Genomic DNA, 22576 nt, shown 5'->3' on the forward strand with positions numbered 1-22576 from the left:
AAGTGCTTTGGTTCCAGTGTGACTCCTCTTCAGAAATAATTTTTAGTTTTACATGTAAATTTGTCATTATACTTTTATTCAAATTAGAAAAGTGCCATTCTGCTTAATCTGGTTCACTACTTTAATAATTTTTCCTGAAGCTGCTTTCATATATTCATATGATTTGACACACACAACTTGTGAACACTGGATGCGCAAAGAAAAAATGTCAAAAGATGCAAAAAAAGTCAAGAAGCGTAATTTAGTTATTTTTGTTTAATTTTTCTCTTGATGCTTTGAATTTATGTATGTCTTTATTATGTATGCAAATTATGCGTTCCACCAGAGACCAATTTGTCATTTATTTATTTCAGTATTGTCGAATTTCTGTCTGGAGTCTCAATAATTTTGATTTTACACAGTTGTTTTTAGAAAGGCTTCATCCAGTAAGTGTTGCATTTTACAACAGATCTTGTGATAAACTGGTTCTTGTTTTATCATAATTATGCTAGTGAAATAAATTTTAAAGCAAACTTAAAGTATCCGGAGTACTGTGTAGAGTTTCTTTGTTGATTCTTATGATAGAAATGACTTCTTGAGACAAACCACTGCTTTGGTTTAAAGCCAGTGTTGTTCAGGGCGGGGACATATGGGGATGTTTCATAATTATTGTATGTTCAAAGTCTTGCTTACGACCTTCTTTTCCTGAGAATTTACAGCACAGAAGCAGGCCATTTGGCTCGGTAGGTCTATGCTAGTGTTTGTGATTCACCAGAGCTTCCTCACATTTAACTTTGTTGTGCCCTGTCAGCATTTCTCATTTCTTTGTCCTATATTTATCAGTTGTCCTTTCACAGCATAGATGCGTTTTTTTCAACCAGTCAATGTGATGGTTCATTCCATGTTCTAACCTCTGAGCAATGAGTGAGGCGATGGCCTAGTGGTATTAACACTGGACTGTTAGTCCAGAGACCCAGGAAGTGTTCTGGGGATCTGGGTTCAAATCTTGCCACAACAGATGATGGAATTTGAATTCAATTTTAAAAAAAAAATCTGGAATTAAGAATCTGATGATGACCATGAATCCATTATTGATTGTTGGAGAAATCCATCTGGTTCATTAATGTCCTTTAGAGAAAGAAACTGCTGTTATTATCTGGTCTGGCCTACATGTCATTCCAGACCCACAGAAATGTAGTTAAGTCTTAACTGCCCTCTGGGGCATTATTGTTGGGCGATAATGCTGGCTCAGCCATTGCTGACCTTATTACGTGAATGAATTTTAAAAAAGAAATGTTCTTCCTTCATTCCTTTATTAGTGCCTATCTTGCATTTGTGCCTAGATTTTGCATTCCTCATAAGTGAAAGCATCCTCTGTACATATTTCCTATCAAATCCTTCATAGTTTTTAAAACTCTTTATTAAGTCATTTCTTTGCCCTTTCCTTTTGGAAGAAGGAAAGCCAGCGTGTCTTGACTTTTCCGATGGTCTTATTCCTGTCACTTTCCAGAAGGTACAATTCAGATGGTACACCTTTAGGCTATCATCGCAATCATCCTGAGCAGCATCACAGGGGATCTTCCAATAGGCATTGAAACTTTGATGTTTTTATGTAACAGTGCAAGCATATTTACTGTGACTTTGGCTAATGAATACTTTATCTGGATGTGTAGTAACTGTTGTTCTTACAAACGCAATAGAATGTATCAATATGGTTTCAATATAATGGTTCACTTGAATAAGGAATTGTAAGAAAATTTCATTTTTGTTTTTCAGAGTTCATTTTTTACATAACCAATGTGAATGCGAAGCACCCATGAGGACGGAGTCAGTTGATTTGTTTCCTGGTGGTAAGGGGATGGATGGCTAGGAGATCTGAAGACAGCAATGCTTTTCAATGACCACCTTTGACTATACTTACGGTGTCAGTGTTGCCCACCAGGTTGGCGCATTTAACAAAAGAGCTCTGGACTGACTTTGATCAGCAGCGAGCAGTGGTCTGCTATGGAATCTGCTCGAACAAGCAGAGACCGAGAGAAGGAGAAAGTGGAAGATACTCGACGACCTAATAAGCAGACAACGCGGAGTCCCCATGGCACTCGTCCTGGCTCAAACCAGTCATCTGGCGTTCTTATGGTTGGACCAAACTTCAGGGTTGGCAAAAAGATTGGATGTGGAAACTTTGGGGAGCTTCGACTAGGTAAGCACAGCTCCTTCAATGCACAGTCAGATATTTTCTTGGCTACTTCAACTTTAAAACCAACCTTCTGATAGTTATTGAAAAATATAATTCAAATTTGCTGCCATCTATGTTTGCATACCAGTGGCTAGCGGAGTCTGCAGCACATCCCTCTTAATAAGAACTGCAAACAAATAAGTGTCTTGGTTGTATGGAGCTTGAGCATTGCTGAAAAAAAGACATACTGTTGAAGTTTTTCTCTTGCACTCATCAGGACAGATGTAAGAATGTCAAATTTCAGTGTTTACTGCATAAGAGAAAGCTGATTGACTAGCAAGTCAACTCTTAATGGGGTTGTTAGCACACTTAGAACTGTTCAGATGCTTTCCATTTGGTGGCAGAGGGTTGAAAATGTGTGTTTCTGTCAGTGATCTTGTCAGAACTGTGCAAGACTGGGATGCGGTGACTGCTTTTGAAATCTTCCTCTGTAATCTTTCATTCTTCATTCTTCCCTTGTTGTACAGCTCCCGTTTATCCCACAGAAACAGCAGAGGCTTAAGCTACCATGACTCTATACTCAGGTGCTCCTCCCTCAACCTTTTCCATCTATTTAAAACAGAACCCTTTACAAAATGTACTTCTAAGCCTTTGATCACCTGTCTTATCTGTCTCTGACTTGGCATCTGGTTAAGCACATTTTATGAATGTCTAAAGGGAGCAAAGTTGTTGATAACTATTAGTTCTAGTGTCAACTGTGACTCAGAGGGAAGTAATTTCGCACCGGAGTCCAAACACTGACTTCAAGTTCCACTCTGGGCTAACCCTTCCTTTTCCTTCATCCAGCTGCCCAATCCTATCCAATCCAATGTTGAGAATCTCTTTATTCCTCAACTCTGGCAGTGATTTCCAGGATCCCATAGCTATCCATTCCAAATCTCTTACATTTAACCTTGTGTCAATGTTCTTGACCTCTTAAATCACTCAGTCAAGTATACTTTGACTGGTGACCAGCTCCTCCCCCTCTACGTCCAACTGACTCCAGTTGAGAACTTTGAAAGCAAGGGATCTCTGTATGTGGGTATTTAGACATGAATGTATACTGTCACTCCTATGTGACTCCAGTGTGTCACTGCCACATTGCCTGCTGTTGTATTTTTACCTTGCAATGCTTCATGAAGCCAGCTCATTACAGAGTGACCACTGGTGATAAATACCTTCCTGGTGACTCTCAACTCAGGAATGAATTCACAAAGAAGGATAGATTTAATAGGAAACTGGATAAACATGAAGGAAAAGGAAAGTGTTGAGAGACGTGGGAGGAAGAATATGTAAAGCATAAATCTGGCACAAATTTGTTGGGCCAGATGACCTTTTGCCCTAATGTTCATTATATATAACGTAATGCAAACATTTGTTACCTCCACACACCTGTTTTTTTTTTTTTTTAAAAAACAACTTCTGTCCTCTGGTTAGAAGAATAGGCAACCTCTAGCTTTATTAAATTATGTTTCTGTCGGTGCCTCGGAGTCTATATTGGAGGATGGTTTGGACTCTGTACAGTAATTAAGTGGCACTCCTAGTTTTCAAAGCCATAAACAATTGAGTATACGTTTGGATCCAGACCGGAACTAGCAGCTGTTATATGGTCTTGCTGTCGAATGCCAGCTCTCCAAGAATAATTTCGGTTGTTACTTCTATAATTAGCATTTATAGTTGAAAGTTACATTTAGTTTTAAATCAGTGGTCATACAATGTATAAAAATGTCTTAAAGTCTGCTTTCCTGTGTATTTGCATCATGTGTCTCTGGGGTATTTGTTCAGTTTAAATGTACAGACCAATAATTAGCAAATAAACAGTGTTGAAGTTTAAAGGATGAAGTGGGAATCTGACTGAAACTTGCAGAATACTGAGAAGGCTGGATAGATCAGATGTGGAGAAGATGTTTCCCTTAATAACAGAGACTAGGACCTGAGGGCACGCCCTCAGACTGAAAGGAACTGAGGTGAGGAATTTCTTCAGCCAGAGGGTTAATGTGTGCAACTCATTGCTGCAGATGGCTGGGGAGGCCAAGTCATTGAGTGTATTTAAGACATATAGACAGGTTCTTGATTGGTAATGGGATCCAGGGTTACGTGGAGGAGGCAGCAGAATGGGGTTGAGAAACATATCAGCCGTGATCAAATGACTTGATAGGCTGTATGGTCAAATCAAGGTGTGAAGTGTAGAACCGAAGCTGCCATAAGTTTCATACGTGACTCAGTGGGTAAAACTTTGGCCTCTGAGTCAGAAGGTTGTAGATTCCGAACTTGCCTCAGAGACTTGAGTACAGAAATCTAGGTTGACACTACATTTGCTGCGCTGACGGAATACTCATGCTGTTTGTTCATTTGTTTTCACCGCACCATAATGGACCTTAGTTGGTATCGTCTTGCAGTTTCTCTAACTTTTTTAAGCTTCCATCAGTCGACATCTCAATGTTATTCATCCATTTGATCCTCCTTCCTCTTCTGTTTCTACCCTCAGAATTCCCCTTCAATTGCTGCCGGGACAAGGCTGTTGAGTCTTGGTTTTCAAAATCTGGACTTACTGTCTTTCTGTCTCTGTGCTCGGCAATCGTGTTGATGCCTGAACAACCAATTTTGATATAACCCACTCATTTATCAAGTGCAGTGCATCATCTTTTTTAAAAAAAAAATGCAGGAGGCTATCTTATCATTATTGCCGTTTGTGGTATCATGCTGTAAACAAAATGACTTCCATGTTTGCCACATCATAACAGTGGCTAAGCTTGAAGAGTTAATTATTGGCTGCAAGTTCTTTGTCTTGAGATGTAGAAAGGCACAATATGAATGCAAGTCTATTCTTTATGAAAATAAAGCAACACATTTATGCAGCACCTTTAATATAGAAAGATGTTTCAAAGTGCTTCACAAGGTTTGCAATTAGCAAACCATTGACACTGAACCAAAGGAAAACATTTGGGAACCCACAAGATATTTTCTCATTCCAGCAGTAGAAATGTCAACTGTGACTCAGTGGGTAGCATGCCCATTTCTGAGTCAGAAGGTTGTGGGGCCAAGTCCTGCTCCAGGATTTTTGACACACAAATCAAGGCTGATGCTCCAGTGTAGTAGTGATGGGGTGCTGCATTGTTAGAGGTGCAATATTTCATAGATCATAGAATCCCTACAGTGTGGAAACAGGCCCTTCGGCCCAACGAGTCCACACCGAACCTCAGAGCATCCCCCCCCAGACCCATCCACCTGTAACCCACCCTGAACACAATGGACAATTTAGCATGTCCAATCTACCTAGCCTGCACATCTTTCGACTGTGGGAGGAAACCCATGCAGACATGAGGAGAATGTGCAAACTCTACACAGGCAAATTGGATTCCTGTAATAATAAATGGAACTTTCAAAATTAAAGTATTTTGATTTTTATCCTAGCTGAGAACCATTCCCATTCTACTTTTCACCTGTCTTACATCCTGTCGATTTCTGCAAATTTACTCCTGATAACTCCTCTGGATACGTTTATACTTACAAGCCCATGATGTCATCAGTAAGTTCAAGAAGGCTGGAACCTTTCAGTCATGGTGTTTTTTTTAGCAGGATGTTGTGAGCTTCAATAAATCTCAGATGGGTGTGGTGTGAGTTGGAGCTGGGGGCGCTTTAGTGCTGTAATGGTTCTTACCATTACAATTTTCCTCAATTTTTAAGCCAAGGACATAAAGGTGATATCCTTTATTCCTTCCCACTTAACTCTGCTATAGTTATCCTGTTTACTACTGTAAGAGTGCATGCTGTATTTTGAAAGCAGTAGTATTAATTAATATGAAGTCTTATGGACTGTTTTTCACTGTAACTTGCCTCTTTTGCCAATTTCTTTCCCCCAATATTGCTATCAGGCTCAGTGTTAAATTATACTTTACACTGTACCTGTGAGGCATCTTGAAACAAAGTGCTATGTTAAAGGCACAACTTAAATTCAAGTTATTGCTTTGTCTCTGAAGTGGTTTTCTGTCATATTGAAAGGGCAATTTTTAGGTTTAGATGAAGTGCTGCTGACTAGCATTTCATCTTGGTGCTGAATATTCAATTAATTATTTACTTCTAAGGAAATCTGAGTTAGATTCTGTTTAATTTGTTACTGACTCTGTAACCTTTGCACTGTCCTGGAGAGAGCATTGAGGCTGGGAAGGGTTAGCTTAGCAAAAGCACCTCAGTAAATAGGTGTGGAGGAAACGGCTCCGCGAGTGAGGCCATTCCATCATTTAGATGAATTGTGAATATTTTTAATGTAGCAGAATGTGGAAAAATATAAACTAGTTTTTTTTTGGAGAAATAGGAATGAACAGTCACTTGCTTTTGCAGAACTTGAATCTTGCTGGAACAAAGGAACACAGTTGAAAATTTTTATCTTACACTTATCAAGGCAAACCAAGAGTGACAAATTTCAAAATGATCTGTTGTGATTTCATTCTTACTCTCTTGTAATCTCTTATACACTCTGTTGCTCAGATTGTTGTTTGAGAGGTTCAGAGACCTCTTTTTAAACCTTTCAGCAATACTAATTTGGCTTCCTGTAGACCTCTTCCTTCTCAAAGCCTGTTTCAAATTGCAATGGTTCTTATAGGCAGTAGTCAGACCACTGATGGAATACTGTGAGCAGTTTTGGGTCCCTTTTATCTAAGGAAGGATACACAGATATGGGAGATAGTCCAGCAAAGGTTCACTAGGCAGATACCAAGTATGGGAGGGATCGTCTTATGAGAAGAGGTTGAGTAAGTTGAACCTGTCTTTAGAGGTATTTAGAAGATTGAGAATGATCTTATTGAAACATATAAGATTCCTAGGGGCTTGACAGGTTTAATATGTAAAGATTGATTCCCTTTGTGGGACAGTCTAGGACCAGAGGGCAGACTCTCGGAATAAGAAGGAGATAAAGCAGCTGCTGGAGGTTTGGTTAAAATTTAAAGATGGCCCCCATCTGAGGGAGAGGGTAAAAACATCCTGAGATTGAAAGCAATAAATGAATACATTGAAGAGTGAGAGAAATAAGTTATAAAGATGCATGTCATCCTGGAAACCGTGTAAAAATGTGAATGATAGAGGAAGAAGGGGAGAAGACAAAATATGAATGTTTAGATTCAATCTGGTGAAGCTTGGAACTGATGCTAGAGACTGAGGTATTCTGATCTTTTTGGCACATCACCTCTAGTTCGAGAAAGCAAGGTTACCGAAAGGAAAATTTGAAGTTAGAATCATATGATTATAGTTCAAGGAGGCTGTTTAACCCATTGCGTCAGTGCTGGCTCTCTGAAAGACTAGTGCTCGTTGCCCTGCCTGTTTTCAGATGCTTATTCCGTTACCTTTAGAAAGTTATAATTGTATCTGCCTTTACAACATGCTCAGGCAGCACATTTCAGATAATCTCACATTTTGTACAAGAAAGGTTTCTCCTTATGTTGCCTTTTTTTTTGCCAATTGGCGTCAGGTAATGTGGAGGGAGGAGGCAGGAGAAGAGGTTGAAGCAGAATTGTCTACTTGACATTTCTGCAGAAATTACTTAAACGTCAAATGAGCTTCGTTCCCCGTTCTCCTCCTCCATCAGTGTGCGCGCAGACCCCCCACCCCCGGTAGTGTCCTGCTAATTGTCATGTCATAGCAGATGTAATGTTAAGTGGGCTGTGTGGGCACAGTGAGCTCTGTGTTTTATTCACAGATATGTCATTGTATTATAGGCAAATGTTGTAGTAGGTGCCACAAGGGGTTCATGTTGATTTCAGAAAACTGATGGTGTGCTATATTTATTTACATCTTCTGGAGTTTGATTTTGTTTTGTCTGTATCTCCTCCTCCTCCTCTCCTATCCGCCACACCCATGTATGTTCGTACGAGTTAGTCACGGACACTGTTTTTTCTCTTTGTGGCTACAACTTCTCCATTGGTCAAGTGGAGCAGTGCTGTCAGGGAGGGCCACTGTTCAGCACTTTGAGTAGAAAAGTACAATACCAAATCCTCCTCCCAGCTGAGAATGTTTGGCATCTTTGAAGCACCATAACCTTCACACAGGCTGTGTTTATAGAGGGCAACATCTGACATGAACAGCGGGACACCTTTTGTTAAACAGTCATAGCCTTTAATTTTGAGAGAGCTTTCCAGCTGTACAATGAAGACTCCCTGCACTTGGAGAGGCAGTAAAGTTTCCATTGGGATTTTTCCGAAGGTCTGTGGGAAGCCTTCTGGATTCAGCAGAGCTTTACTGAAGAACACTGTGGTTGAAAATTTAAGAGTTAATAAATATGTACTAGTTGATCGTTTAATGGACTGGGTATTTATCCTTTGACTCAAAGGCGGGGGTGTTGGTGCATCACAGAACAATAACTTGCAATTATACGGCATCTCTAGCATAGAGGAAAAAAATGCCTCAAGGCTCTTCACAGAGGTGCAAGGAAAACAGCCAAAATAGAGAGATTAGAAGGGGCGCCTGATCTATATATATGCCCCTCCTGTTTACATTTGTTGATGCAAGTTAACAGAACATTTTTTAATTGTGTTATAATCCCTTGGTGTCCCCATCTGGTACTTTCGGAAAGTATGTCACAGAGCCAGCAGGTTCCAGGAGTGAAGGTGGCAAAACAGACGCCCTTTGCATTGCTGGGAGCAGCTTGTAATTTGTGGCACAGAAACAATGGATCAAGTATGTGCATCAAGTTTTTTGGGTTATAATCTTATTGTTGAAATACTTGTCACTTGTATGCTGAGATGCCTAAGCACCAGGAGTCCACTTGTGCATATATGATTGTGTTTCAGCTTACATGAACCGACTGGAGACAGGAATACAATCATAATGGTTCATAATGTTTGTTAAACTTCTGGTAGTGAAAGACCCCCTAACTGTTGTCTAATATTTTGCCAACATGAATTGAAAGAGTAGTCCTGTTGGAGCCCTTTTTATGTAAATAATTAGTGATCTACATGTCTTTCAGTTGATTCAAAAATAAGATCTCTAATTAATTACTGATGTCCTGACAATTAGTTTGATGGAGTTGTTGAGGGAGGTGTTTTTAACTGCGATCTCTTCCTTAATACTCGACCTTCATCCATATGTGTTCAGAGTTCTCCATGTAATAAGATGTGCTGTTTTTTGTTTGATAATGCAATGGTGATGTAATAAATCTGCCTCTGCTGTGAGAGATCTGGGTAAGCTTCCTGTAAGAAATTGAAAAATGTCTGATCCACAGTAATGGTAACCAAACACACAATGTATCCAAATAACTGATGATGTAGTTACATTGATATATTGACTTGCTAGTTGAGCTTTACAGCTAGGTATATGTGGTGACAGGTTCTTTGTTTCACCCAGTGCTCTCAGAAACTGTACTCCCTATCTGACACTCTTGCTACCTCCGTTCACTGTTCCAAGGATGTTGCTTGTACGCTGATGTTATAGTGTTGCGCATCCCTGCTTGGAGACCTTCCTTTAGGTGGTGTCACTCAGTGACGCAGTGCATAACTGCAAGAAACATGGCTTTCTAATGGCTGTCATTGTTAGTTAACTTGTGAACCAGTTTTTCAGTTTGTTGAGGTTGGTTGGCTTGCCGAGCTGGTTTGTTGTTCCGCAGACGTTTTGTTACCGTGCTTGGTAACATCCTCAGTGCAGCCTCTGATGAAGCGTCGGTGTGTTTTCCCGCCTGGTTTTTAAACTCTGGGGTCCGTTGCGATGGATTGCCTCACTTCCGGGTTTCCTCTGTAGTGGAATGTATATGGGGTCGAGTTCAATGCATTTATTAATAGCCTGCTTCGTGGAGTGCCATGCTTCCAGGAATTCTCGTGCTTGTCTCTGCCTAGCCTGTCCCAGGATCTTGGTGTTGTCCCAGTCGAAGTCGTGGTTCTCCTTGTCCATGTGGATTGAGATGAGTGAGTATTGGTTGTGTCTTTTTGTAGCCAGTTGGTGTTCATGTACTCTTGTTGTTAGTTTCCTTCCTGTTTGTCCGATGTAGTGTTTCTCGCAGTCTCTGCAGGGGATCTTGTAGATGACATTGGTCCTGTCCATGGCGGGGAGTGGGTCTTTAGTTCGGGTGAGCACTTGTCATAGGGTTGATGTGGGCTTGTGTGCCACTCTGATGCCCAGCGGTCGTAGAAGTCTTGTGGGGAGTTCTGACGTGTTCCTGATGTAGGGTAGTGTGATGAGTGTGTTGGGGCGTGTAGAATCTTTCTGATGCTGTTCTTGTAGGCATCTCCTGATAGTACAAAGCAAGTAACCAAGCACAGTAACGAAATGTCTGCGGTACAACGAACCAGCTCGGCGAGCCAACCAACCTCAACACCCATAACCCGAGCTACAGATCTACTCCAAAACCTTAGATTTTCAGTTTATCCAAACATGCTTGTGTCCAGCTGTTTGTCCATCCTGCATGAATGTTTAATAACCAGATCAAATACCCATAATTGTTTAGATATTCTTCCAAATGCTATTCTGTTGCAAGTATTGAATTCACCAGACCCTCCAAAAAGGGTAATTTGGAGTTGCTTCTGATTTCCACCTGGCAAGGGCTTTCTGTGAGCCTAAATGCCTGAGACACTTTCAAATGTTTCAGACTCAAAACGTTAGCTTGCTTTCTCTCCTTGGATGCTGCCTGAACCACTCTGATCTCCAGCATTTTTTTGTTTTCAGTGCAAATTCCAGCATCTGCAGTAATTTGCTCCAGTCCTGAACTGCCCTGTAACGCCTGTTATTCATCTACCCTTGAGCACTTTCAACCTGAATCTTAAATAGTTCGGGATGAATTCATTTCCTCAAATGTTTTCTCATCTAGAGTTTACAGTGCAGGAACAAGCTGATCAGTCCTTCCTGGGGTTTAGGATCCTCACAAGTCTCACTCCATCCCATGTCAGCACACCGTATCTTTCAATACCTTTCTCTCGTGCTTATTCAGCTTTGTCTTTAAATGTCTCGATGCTATTTGCATCAACCACTCTTTTATAGTAACAAATTTTTTTCTTCTTATTATACACATTGCGAGGGGAATGTTTGCTGTCACATTTGACATTGCTGGAAGTGCAATCCATTAATGCCATGATGAATTATGATAACATTTGAGCCATATTGGTTGTTCCCTTGGGATTCAAAGTGGCCAGGGCTGCTTTGTTTGTTTATAGCTGTCTATTAGGGTTTTCCTCATGCTGTTGTTGATTGCAGACCACCCTTCTTATTTAGTTGGACCACTGTAACCCCAAAATTGGAAGATCTTTCCTCAACACTGAGACATCTTTCAGAAGTTTCTGATGGTGTGTATGGGAGTTGCTTTTGCAACAAGTCCTAACAATCATAACTTTCTCTAGACCCTGGAAAGGAAAATTATAAAACACAATGTTATAAACGGGTGTAATTCAAGCCACTTCCCTTTTCATCTAAATGAGAAAATGCAAATATGGGAAATCTGAAATGAAAATGCAATTCAACATCCTCCAGGGCAAAACAGTCCACTTATTTGACACTTTAAACATTCAGTCCCTCCACCCTGTGGCAGCAGTGTGTACCGTCTACAACATGCACTGCAACAACTTACCAATGCGCCTTCAACAACCCCTTCCAAATCCATGACCTGTAACTCTAATAAAGATAAGTGCAGCATGTGCATGGGGACACCAACACATGTTCCCTCCAAACACATACTATCCTGACGTGGAACTATGTTGTCCTTCCTTTACTGTCACTGGGTCAAATCCTGAATTTCTCTCCCTTTATCTCTTCCTAAGAGTTTACTTACACTGCACAGACTACAGCAGTTCAGAAATTGGCTCTTGACCACCTCAAGGGGAGTTTGAGAAATATAATAAATACTGCCATGGAAAATGCTGCTCATGCCACTCTCTCATCTGTAATGAGGAATGGGCAACATTTCACCTTTTTAGTAGGAATTCTTATTTTGTTTTCAGATTTTAGTACCAAGGAACAGCATTTTAGGGCACTCAGCGGCTTAAATCTTTTCATTTACGTCATGGCTGATCTGTTTATCTTCTCTTCCCATTTGATTCTGTAACCTTTACTAACACAAAGCAATTGATCTCGGTGTCAAAATTTTCAATCCCACCCCCAAGCTTCAATGGTTCATTTGAGGGATAGTTCTAGATTTCCCCTGCTCTGTGGGTAGTTGTCAGAAAGGGTGTGTTCAATCGGATAATGCTGTGGGAGGCAGGGGAAGCTGGTTACTGCACCAAAGCCAGTAAAAATTAGATGTTAGGGAATTGACCTGTATACTATTGATTGAGTGGTCACAAAATGAACAGTTGAGAATTTGAACCTGCACACCAAGGCTTGTGGAAATTTAGGACATGACTTCACAAAGTTGGTGGTGGTCTTGGGGCTGAGGGTTAATTGAAAATTTCAAAACTCAGAGCATTTCTAATTAGGCAAGGGTACTAAGGATTACAAAACAATGGTACCTCTATTAAAACCCTCTGATGATAGACTGAGCTGTGTAGGTTTGTGTATAATCTCACAGTCTCATACCAGTTTCCAGAGGCTGGAGTACCTGGAATGGATCTCTCATGATTGTCTCTCCCAATATTAATACCTGTTGCTGAGTAACACCTCATTCAGGTCCAGGGAACAAGTTTTTCCGTGTTATTTGAAAAAAATAGTCCACCAATACTGGGATATCAATGGAAACTGAAGCCTCAATGTCGTTGATTGACAAGTAAGCTGGTTGCTACGTAAAAGAAAAATCCAAGTTTGCATAAATGTTTTAAATATAAAATCAATGTGAATGGTTTTGGCGAAAATCTTTTGTGACAATAGTTTGTTTCTTAAGGTAGGTCGTCTTGATGCTGGTTGGTGCATAGTTTCGTGGAAAAAGCAGGAGGAGATTAGTGCGTGGAGAGCTGGTCCAGGCACAGTGGGCCAAATGGCTGCCTGCTGCACTGTAAAAATTCTCTGATTGCGTTCAAGGGTTTGATGAAGATCTCCGAAGTGAACGCAATTGAAGCAGACTGTGCATGCAGGGTGAAGGAAAAGTGGGGATTGACAACAATGCATGAGCCAACATAGGCATCGGGTAGTGAGGAAACTCTCATAAGATGTATGATTGAAAGGCAATCCAGCCTTAACTGGGAAATCAAAAGCCATTGGGAACTGAGGACCATCTTCCTTTCTGCTGTGTGTTGCCAAAAAAAAACTGTAGGGTTCGCATTGAAATGAAACATCTGCAGTGGTGCTAACTGGACTGAACTGTTAATTGTGGCTGTCCATTTTGGCTGAAGGAAACAAATGAGTTGCTGCATTTATTAATTTTGCTTTGTTTTGTAGCACTCTTTAGTGCCGAAGAGAATACAAAGTAGATTAAAATTTTGCGCCTCAACCTGAACACTCTGTAGTCTAGGCAAGATCTGTGAAGAGAGAAACAGAGAGTTGATGTTTCATGTCAGTGATGTTTCACCAGCAGTCACAGATCTGAAACCTCCAGTCTGTTTGACCCTTCATGCTGCCTAGCTAGCTGAATATTTCCAGCATTTTCTGCTTGATTTTTGCATTTCATCATCCCTCACATGCCTCTTTATTAATGCCAATGGACTTTTCATACGAACCTGAGAGGGGACACGGTATTGTAAGAAAGATGTATTGAGCAGCAATTTAGCATCTCTTTAGTAGCACTGTTGACAGTGCAGCACTGCCTACATTCTGCACTGAAGCAATAGTGACTTAAATTGTGTGTACTCAAGCCCTGTATGGGGCTTGAACCTGTGGATGTCTGACATTGCAAATGAAGTCAGGTTGTTTTTAGTTTTTGTTACAGTAAAAGTCTTGATTTGAAATTTTGTTGGGTGATCCTTGCAGTCAGTCACTAGAAATTTAAATATTTTTGTAAGAAATATTAGTCTAGCCAAGGATTATAACAATCTCATTGAGGCGTTGATTCAAGTCACCGAGTTCCTTATGGATGGTTCCCCTGTAATGCACATTAATAGGTTTCCAAATAAATGCTAATGAGCTGTTGCAACTGGGAGGTACCACCGTTGAATCAGTAATTCACACCCATATTTCCAGCCGGAATCGTTGCAAAGTTTACAGTGGATACAAGCAGACTTTTTACTGAATCAATAGGGAGCCTGAAAATGCACTTTACTCAATTCTCAACCAACTGTCAATCCCAAACAAATTTCTGTAGCCGAAATATGACTTTGCTTTCAACATTTGATGGACTTCTTGGACTTCCAGAACCTTGGTTTTATCTCAGGCATGAGGATAATACTCTTGGACGTTTTGGATACCATAAAAACACAGATCTGTCTCCTGCTCCAATGCAGTACTGATGGAGTGCTGCGTTGTTGGAAGTGCCATCTTTTGGCTGAGCTATTACGCTGAGGCTCCATCTGACCCCTCAGTTGGAAGTGAAGAGATTGCTTGGCTTAATCAAAGAGGAGCAGGGGACTTCTCTCCAGTATTGTGGCCAATCTGCACCCCAGAACCTAAACACGGCATGCTTGGTCATAAGGTGCCAGCAAGGTTATTTAGTGCAAATTATGTTATGTCCTATGTTGCATCTGTAGAGTGCTTAATTGTAAAGAGGCTTTGAGTGTTCTGAGGTTGTCATATCCTTGTTTCCCTAGGGACCTGTAAAGAAACAGGTGCAGTTGATATATTGCAGAGAACATAATATTGTCATGGCTAGATTTTTAATCATTCTTCGGATGTGAGTGTCACCAGCAAGGTCATATTCCTAATTACCCCTGCCAATGCTGATAAACAGCTTTCTTGACTCACTGCAACCTGTGTGGTATAGGGAAATCCACAGTGCTGTAAGGAGGAGTCTTCCTGGATTTTGATCTGATGTCTGTGAAGTGATGATGTAGTTTCAAGTGGTTTTTATGAGAATTGCTGGAGAAAACGTTCCCATGTATCTGCTGCCATTGACCTTCTAGGTGGTAGTCATAGTAAGTTTGGAATTTGCTGTGGAATCATCCTTGGCATGTTACAGCAGTGTAGCTTGTAGATGATACACACTGTGTACATCATTGGTACAATAACATTTCTGGTAACTCCGGGGCCATTCAGGGTGGGGGAGTGCAGCCTCTGTTGTACTTTTTGGCTAAATATTTTAGATCCAAGTTTCATTAGGTGAAATTTGAAGTTAGATAAAAATTTGGATGAAAGAGAGAGAACAGTGAACGAAGTGCATGAGATGATGTGCTAAGCAATTTGGACTTGCATTGAATCGAAGTTGGTCAGTTTTGTAAATGGAGGGGAAGTGGGAGTAGAGTTGGTGATGCACTGATACCACAGTATTTGTAAGTAGGTTGTAACTAGCAACTCAAACCTGTTGCAAACTGTTCTGATTGGAAAATATGGGAGAGACAATTTATGGTGTTAACTCAATTGGGGTCTGATTGAGACTGACCTCTGAGTGATAAATTCAACCCTGCTGGTATCCTATCCTGTCCTCCTGAAGTAAGAGTGAATAAAAGACATATGGTGCTGAGCTCAGATGTGTCTCAGTTTAGATGGAGGTGTAAAACAGGTTGCACCTTGAATACTGTGTTCCATGCTCATCACGGAGGTGCACACTAAAGCCGTTGAACATATGCAGTGAAAAGTCGGGAAGGTTATCCCTCTGGTTGGGCCTGAATTTTCAGGACCGTTTGGAGGAGCTTGGACTCTTCCACTTATTATTGTTTAACTTAAGCAATATTGGAAGTTAAACTGTTACTGCAGGATAAAAGCAGCTAAAAAGACACTTGTGAAAGATAAATTCAGGACCCATGTCAGGAAGCTGTTCCTCTTAAAATGATTGATATTTGGAATGACTTTCCAGATATTTTAGTGGAGGGGGAGATGTCCTAGAACTAGTAAAGATGCTGTGGAGATGGATGGGGGTGTAAGGTGGAATCTAGATTGTATAGGACATGCACGATAGGCCAGTAGTTCTATTCCTTTATTTTTCTGAATTTCTCCATTCCTGTAAATCTCTCAACAGCAGCAAAAGACATTTGATTGTGTAAGATGTCTCATTGCGTCTTGTGAAGACTGAACATTCTGGTCTGGTTTGTAGCAGAATGGCGAATAGACCATGAGTTCTGTCACTAATACTTGAAGAGAAAACAGAACTGCCTTATTAAGTACCTTATGTCCACAACATCCTAACCAATTGTACTTTAGCCATTTGAGTACTTGTAGCAACTGTTGTTCTTTGTAGCCAAAGTTGATTATTCATAGGAAGGGTGGGGGGAAGGGACGAAGTGTGCCTTTCTTTAAGCAAGAGAAGGAAGAAATGGCCTCAGTTGGCAGTTTCAGATATCGTGTGCCTGATTGATCCAGGGCATTTCCACATTAGGTATTAATTAAGTAGTGTTACGATGTGGAACTGGCCACCTTGTGGAGAAATTGAATTGAATAGCATAGACACACGGAGCAAGTAATTGGGTAAATGTGGGAGAGACTGAAAGGAATTGGAGGATAGGCTAATGGGGTTTGATAGGTGGAGGCCTGTGTGGAGCATGCACATTTGAATGAACCATTTGCGCTGCTTGGCCTCTTGCTGTGTAGATAATTCTGTGTACTGACTGCCACAAATCATTGGTCTTACACCAGTGACAGAGTTATTCCTTTATTGTTCAATAACCAGCTCTGGAAACAACTCTAATTTGTGGCTTTTTAAATGTAAATACAGACTAAGTTCTTGATATCCTGTTCTGTGCATTCTCAACTGAAGTGTGGACTTTCCTAAAATTTTTTTTGGCTTTGGGTATTAAGACCATATGGGAATCCATTTTGTTCAGAGACCTATTCAAAGAAGCCCAAAATAGTGTGTGAAATGTTCATGCTGTTCAGCTGCTTGTTTTTTTGGGGATTGATTACAACTGAAGGGTGACAGAAATAGGCAAAAGCGTATTGACAGAAGTACAGTGACCAAACAAAAACTATATTGACAAAGGCAGATGAGGAAGGAATAGGCCATCGGAAAATTTGCATAATAGCCCATATTGCTAAAGAGTAGCAACAAACTGCCTGAAGTTGCACAATGAAATTTGTTTCTTCAGTTTTAGAAGGTTTCAGTTTTAATACTGTGAATCTGTTTCTGATCTTAGACGATAAAGCAGTTTATTTTAATAAACGCCGCGCCGAGTAGCATAGCGACTTTAGCTTTTCAAAGCTTACAGACATAGCAACACTTGCAGTTCTGGTTAAGCTGGTCTTTAATATTGTCTAACTGCTTCTTTTGCTGTTAGCCTCCTGTGTTTATGTTTATCCTTCTTGTGATCAGGCTCCAACCTTCTGCAAGGTAATGGATCCAAAGAAGTCCATTTGTTTTTGATGCTATTCAAGTTTTCTTGTTCTTCCAGCCTCATCCGGTGGTGCTTTGTTGGTTGCTCTGAGCAGAGAGTTAAATTCAATAATCGCAATTTTTAGAAGGAACCCACATATACCTCCCTCAAACTTGCTGGCATACATCTTCCTCCATCTGACTGGATTGTGCACATGTTTTTGTACATCTCTCTCAATGCTACTTCATGGTCAGACAGCAAACGGTTACTTTTTCGACGCTGTGTGTGGAATGACACTTGAGTTTCCTCCACGTCTCCATTAAGCAGAAGGTGAGGAAGCTAGTCAGGGCAAAAATGATCACATGAGCTTCCAGTAAGGAGGCAATCATTTAGAGTCAAAGTCATAGTCATAGAGCTGTGCAGTATGGAAACACACCCTTCTGTCCAACTCGTCCATAGAAAAACATCTTGGATTGCCTTTCACATCTCAGCACATCCCAAAGCACTTTGCAGAATTATTGAAATAATTTGGAAGTACAGTGACTGTTGTAATGTAGAAAACATGGCAGTCAGTGTGTACTCAGAAAATGCCACTGAAAAATTATGACCAAATCAACAGTGAGATGGGTTAAGGATAAATATTGGCTAGGACATACGAACAGCTCCCCTGCTTTTTGAAATAGTACCATATGATCTTTTATGTACATCTGAGAGGCTTTGGTTTAATGTCGGAATTGAAATTCATTTTGGCAGTTAGTAAACACTCGTAAGAGCATAATAAGGAATAGCAACAAGAGGCTGCTGTAAAGTCCTTTGAGCCTGCTCCACCATTTAATAAGGTCATGGCTGATCTGATCTTGGCCTCCCCTCCCCTTTCCTGCCTGCTCCCCTAGTGTTTGACTCTGCTATATTTCAAAATATCTATTCAACCTTGCATATATTCAATGACTTCGCCTCCATGGCTCTCTCGGGTAAATTCCAAAAGATTCACAACCATCTGAGAGAAATTCTTTAGCTCCCTCTAAATAGGTGGCCCTAAATTCTGAAACTATGCTTCCTTCAGGTCACAAATTAATGAACTTAGATTTTTTGCTAGTATTTGGACTTGAACTCTCTACCTGTTGATAATGAGGTACTAAACCATGGCTGATGACACAACTGTTGTTTGATATCTTTGCTTTGCTCTGGATGCTAAAGGCTGCCAAGGAATCTTAAAACTTATGACCTGTATGATGGTGCTAGAAGCAAGGCAAGGATACTCTGTTGCATTGGTAACCTGAAAATCAGTGTTACAAGCAAAGGTCTGCAGTTGATGGTTGTTTGACTAACCACAGTAATTGGCTGACAAACGGGAATTGCTTTAGCTGTGGTCTTTGACTGCAGAAAACCTGCGTCTTGTTAGCAGGTGACTGGGAAAGACTGGGTTACAGTAATGAGTGTGCTACTGAGTTGTCAAGATTCTTAGCTGCTGCTGTGATGGTGAGTCGGGGTGTCTCAGCGGTTTTACATTATTAAGGGCTTGTGGTACTGAATTTCTGTGGATGCTTCCTGTGTTGGGTTTATGGAATGCAAACCTGGGTTCTGTGGTGGATTCTCAGATAGGATTCAGGCATTGCTGTTTGTGAATATCAGTATCATTTTATATTCCACCATCTTTCTCCGATATTTTGCTGGTTCAGTGTGCACATATAAAGTGCTCTTCTCCAGCATTAACCTAATTTCAAGTGCTTGAGTTTAATTTTTGCACTACCTTACATATCTTAACTATCCCATGTTTGATATTTCAAAACTGTCTACATTATATCAAGCAACAGATACTTCATTTTGGACTTTCAAGGCAGCTTGATGCTTTTTCAGGATTCAGATGATGAATAAACTGCTAGAGATTTATGTTCCCACATTGTAATTTGATATTATCCTCACTGCTTGATGTGTTAAACTTCAGATTTTTTTATATAGCACATCAACATTTCAAAGTATTTCATAGCAACTAAAATATGTGTTAGAAGTGTTGCATGATAGGTACTGCAGCTGATTTGTGTACAGCAATGTCCCACAATAAACAGATGGACAAATGACCAATTAGTTTTGGTTATGAAAATAATTTTAGTTGAAATGTTAATGTTTGCCCTGATGCTAGGGTCTTAATTGTCCACTTCAACACTTGGATTCGGCCTTACAATGGGCTGAATGATGTCTGCTTTTCTGTAAAGTCTACAAGTTGAAATTTTCAACTGAAAGTTAGCACATTTGACAATGTAGTCCTGTAGCATTGATCTTTCAGATTTGCTTTTCTGCTGCTTCTCTAAAGTGGGGCATGAAACCATGATTTTTTGACTTGGAAGCCACAGTCGTATTCCAAGGTATTAAAATGGTGTATATTGATTTGGTGGAGAGGCAGTGCAAGACCCTGGAGGGATTTGAACATAAGAATGCACATTTTAAACTTGAGGTGCCAGCATGTGGATCCTGATGAGTTAGGAAAGGGGCAGCAGAGTTTTAAATGAATTTACATTTACATACGAGGGCACTGGAATTCTTGGATTTTGGAAGTAAGAGGCACGGATGAGGATTTCAGCAACAGATGGGCTGAGGTTGTGCGGACCCAAGTAGTTTCACCCAGGTGAAAGTCTCTCGTCTTGCTAATAGAGAAGGTGAGAGTTTGGAAGCTTGACTCGTCATGTAGGATGCTGTGGTTGCAAGCAGTGTGATTCGGAGATGCCAGTGAGGGTGCTAGAGTCTTTAAGTATGGAATTGACTTTGCGACAGTAATACATGGCTTTGGTCTTCGCAATATTTATTTTGGCACGTTCTTTAAGGTGTTATCTCTTTCCGAATGTGTGATAAATCTGCTTGTAAGTTACTTACTAATGTGTTGGCTGTATATCGTGACATTGCTATCCCTAATCAGAATGGAGTTTGGGTGCTTCACCAGTCAACCTGCCTGACACCAGACTGCTGTAAGTCACTGGACTGCATCGTGCAGAGAATCTTCATTCTATCCTCTCCTTACTGAATGCTTCTGGAGATGACTAACTTTTTGTTGGGAGATATAATCAGTCTGGATTGGTTCTGAGTGCCGTTTACTGTAGTTTGCAGAGATTTTTTAAACGAGATGTTGCAGGCTGTTTATGGTAGTGTGCTGTTTTTAGTAGCATTTATTTGTCGTAAAAGTGTTTGTTTGTCCTGTTGTGTGAACTGTTCTGCCTCTAACTCAGTGACTGTGGTAAAAGACCTGTTGGAAATTTAAATCCTCCCAATGAATTAACATTGGTCTATCATATGTTCTACAGCTAAAAGGGCATCCAAAAACATAGCATTGGATACTTCTATTGTAAGCTTCTGCTAAGCCAAGATGCAGAAATTCCGCGTTAGCAAGTGCCCAAGTTCAAACATCCCTAGTGCAGCAACTGAATTATGTGGGTTTGATTTAGTCTATTGAGACATGGAAACAGATGTTAGGTCATTGTAATTTTGTGCCCATGTTGCTGTTAAAGTATAAAAGCAATTTGAAGCTAGACATAGACCTAACCTGAGATCAGAATGGGATTCCTTTATAGTACATTGTTGTGGGGGTTAACGGCTATCACCCTGTACAAGTTTTAAAGTTGTGGAGCCAAAAAACAGCTGGTGTTAGTCGTAATCTTTAAATGGTTTGGAGCGTCGGATTCAATGTCCATTAGGTGCTTAGACTTGGGCAGCGTGAACTAGTATTGAAGGTCTGTGCTTGACGTAGTTGGTACAAAGCGTTTGTGAGTGTAGTAGTGTTTGAGTTCAAATGTTGCTGTCTACACCAAATCTAAGTGAGATTCTGATTCTTTAAATAGAAGACATGAATTTTAATAGACTAACTGTGACAACTTGACAAATGTTTAATTGTATTGTAGCTGTCAACCCCCTCATGGACTATATTATCATATATCAGAGCACCTTTGTTTATGCAAACTAGAGTTTGTATCACGAGCACTTTGTACCTGCACTGCTGCTGCAGTTGCCAGGTTTCTCATGGCGATTCGTGGCCATGGGCATAGCACAATGAAAGTTGGGGGTAGTGTGGGTGCATGTAATAAGGATGGACCGTGGATTAAAGTAAAGAGAACTCATGACTTGGGGGTAGCAGTGGAACAGAGGTATGCCTCTCAACTTTTGTTTTGCCGAGTGGGAGAAAAGGAAATTGCTTAAGCTGGAGGGCTGTTGAGTTAGTCAACCTCTTAGTCATTTTTATACATCAAACTTTTGAGGCAATGTGCTATATCCTTGAACCACTCAGCTTCCCCAGACACATTAATTTGGCCATATTCTTTTCTCCTTTTGCTTTGTGAACTGCATTTAGGGATTTTTGGCATTTGCTTATTAGCATGGGTGCTATAGAAATTTTAGGATGTTGTGAGAATAATTTGTAGTTTTGTTAGAGCGTGCTAATGTTTATGCTGCTTCATGTTCATGGTTTCTTGTGTGATAAAATTCCAGTGTTTGCTGCCAAGTAGAGGTTGGCAGGCACCTGCTGCAGCAGAGGGAGTGTTTTTGTTACCCACCTGCCGCACTCCAACACTTTCTATTGTTTGGTTCCAAGGTGCCATCGACTAAAGCCCTGAAGAATGCCACCTGCCTGCTGTCACCAAGAGGATGGTGTGCAGAATATGGATATCCCGAATAGAGAAGAGGTGTTTACTTCTGAATAGGGAAGAAACCTTTAAAAAGGGAAATATCAGTGGGAGCCAGGTCCTGTCCTGTTGTAACTTGCAGTCCATGAGAGGTATTCAATTGGGGAAAATCTATTGAATTCCACTTATCCAGATCCTACTGCAATGCTTTCCAAACACACACACATTAACACCTCCATTTTGAAGGTAGAAGCTTGTCGTGACCCCAGAGTGTGGGTGTATGTGTGTGTTTGCAGAGCTGTAAAAATGGAGATGTTAGAACTGGAAGAGCAGACCCTGCAGGTGTTGGGAACAAGAAGCTATTCTTCTTATTTACTGTTTTGCATGCTGTTGAAGGCAGCAGTTGGGCTGTGGAGATGTTGCAAGGACTGTCCCATCTGAGTTTTCAGTCCACAGTCACCACTGCTGCTGCAGAGGAGAGGAGGCTTGTGATGGTAGTGGGGGATTAGTGACCCACTGTTTGAGAATCCCTGCTCTATTGGTGA

At 40.7% G+C, this 22576-nt stretch overlaps 1 protein-coding gene across 3 annotated transcripts in view; it reads left to right on the plus strand.

The window, feature by feature from the left end:
* The window catches only part of LOC109934754 (casein kinase I-like), a 193053-nt gene that overhangs the window by 38160 nt on the left and 132317 nt on the right, over positions 1–22576 (plus strand). For all 3 annotated transcript variants that reach the window (XM_048617262.1, XM_048617260.1, XM_048617261.1), the window contains one exon: positions 1756–2179. In XM_048617262.1, coding sequence (XP_048473219.1) covers positions 1984–2179 — 196 coding nt within the window. In that variant the 5' untranslated portion in view covers positions 1756–1983. The remainder of the gene's footprint in view (positions 1–1755; positions 2180–22576) is intronic.

The sequence above is a fragment of the Rhincodon typus genome, chromosome 36 (genome assembly GCF_021869965.1).
Source record: "Rhincodon typus isolate 14 chromosome 36, sRhiTyp1.1, whole genome shotgun sequence".
In the NCBI taxonomy this organism is placed as follows: domain Eukaryota; kingdom Metazoa; phylum Chordata; class Chondrichthyes; order Orectolobiformes; family Rhincodontidae; genus Rhincodon; species Rhincodon typus.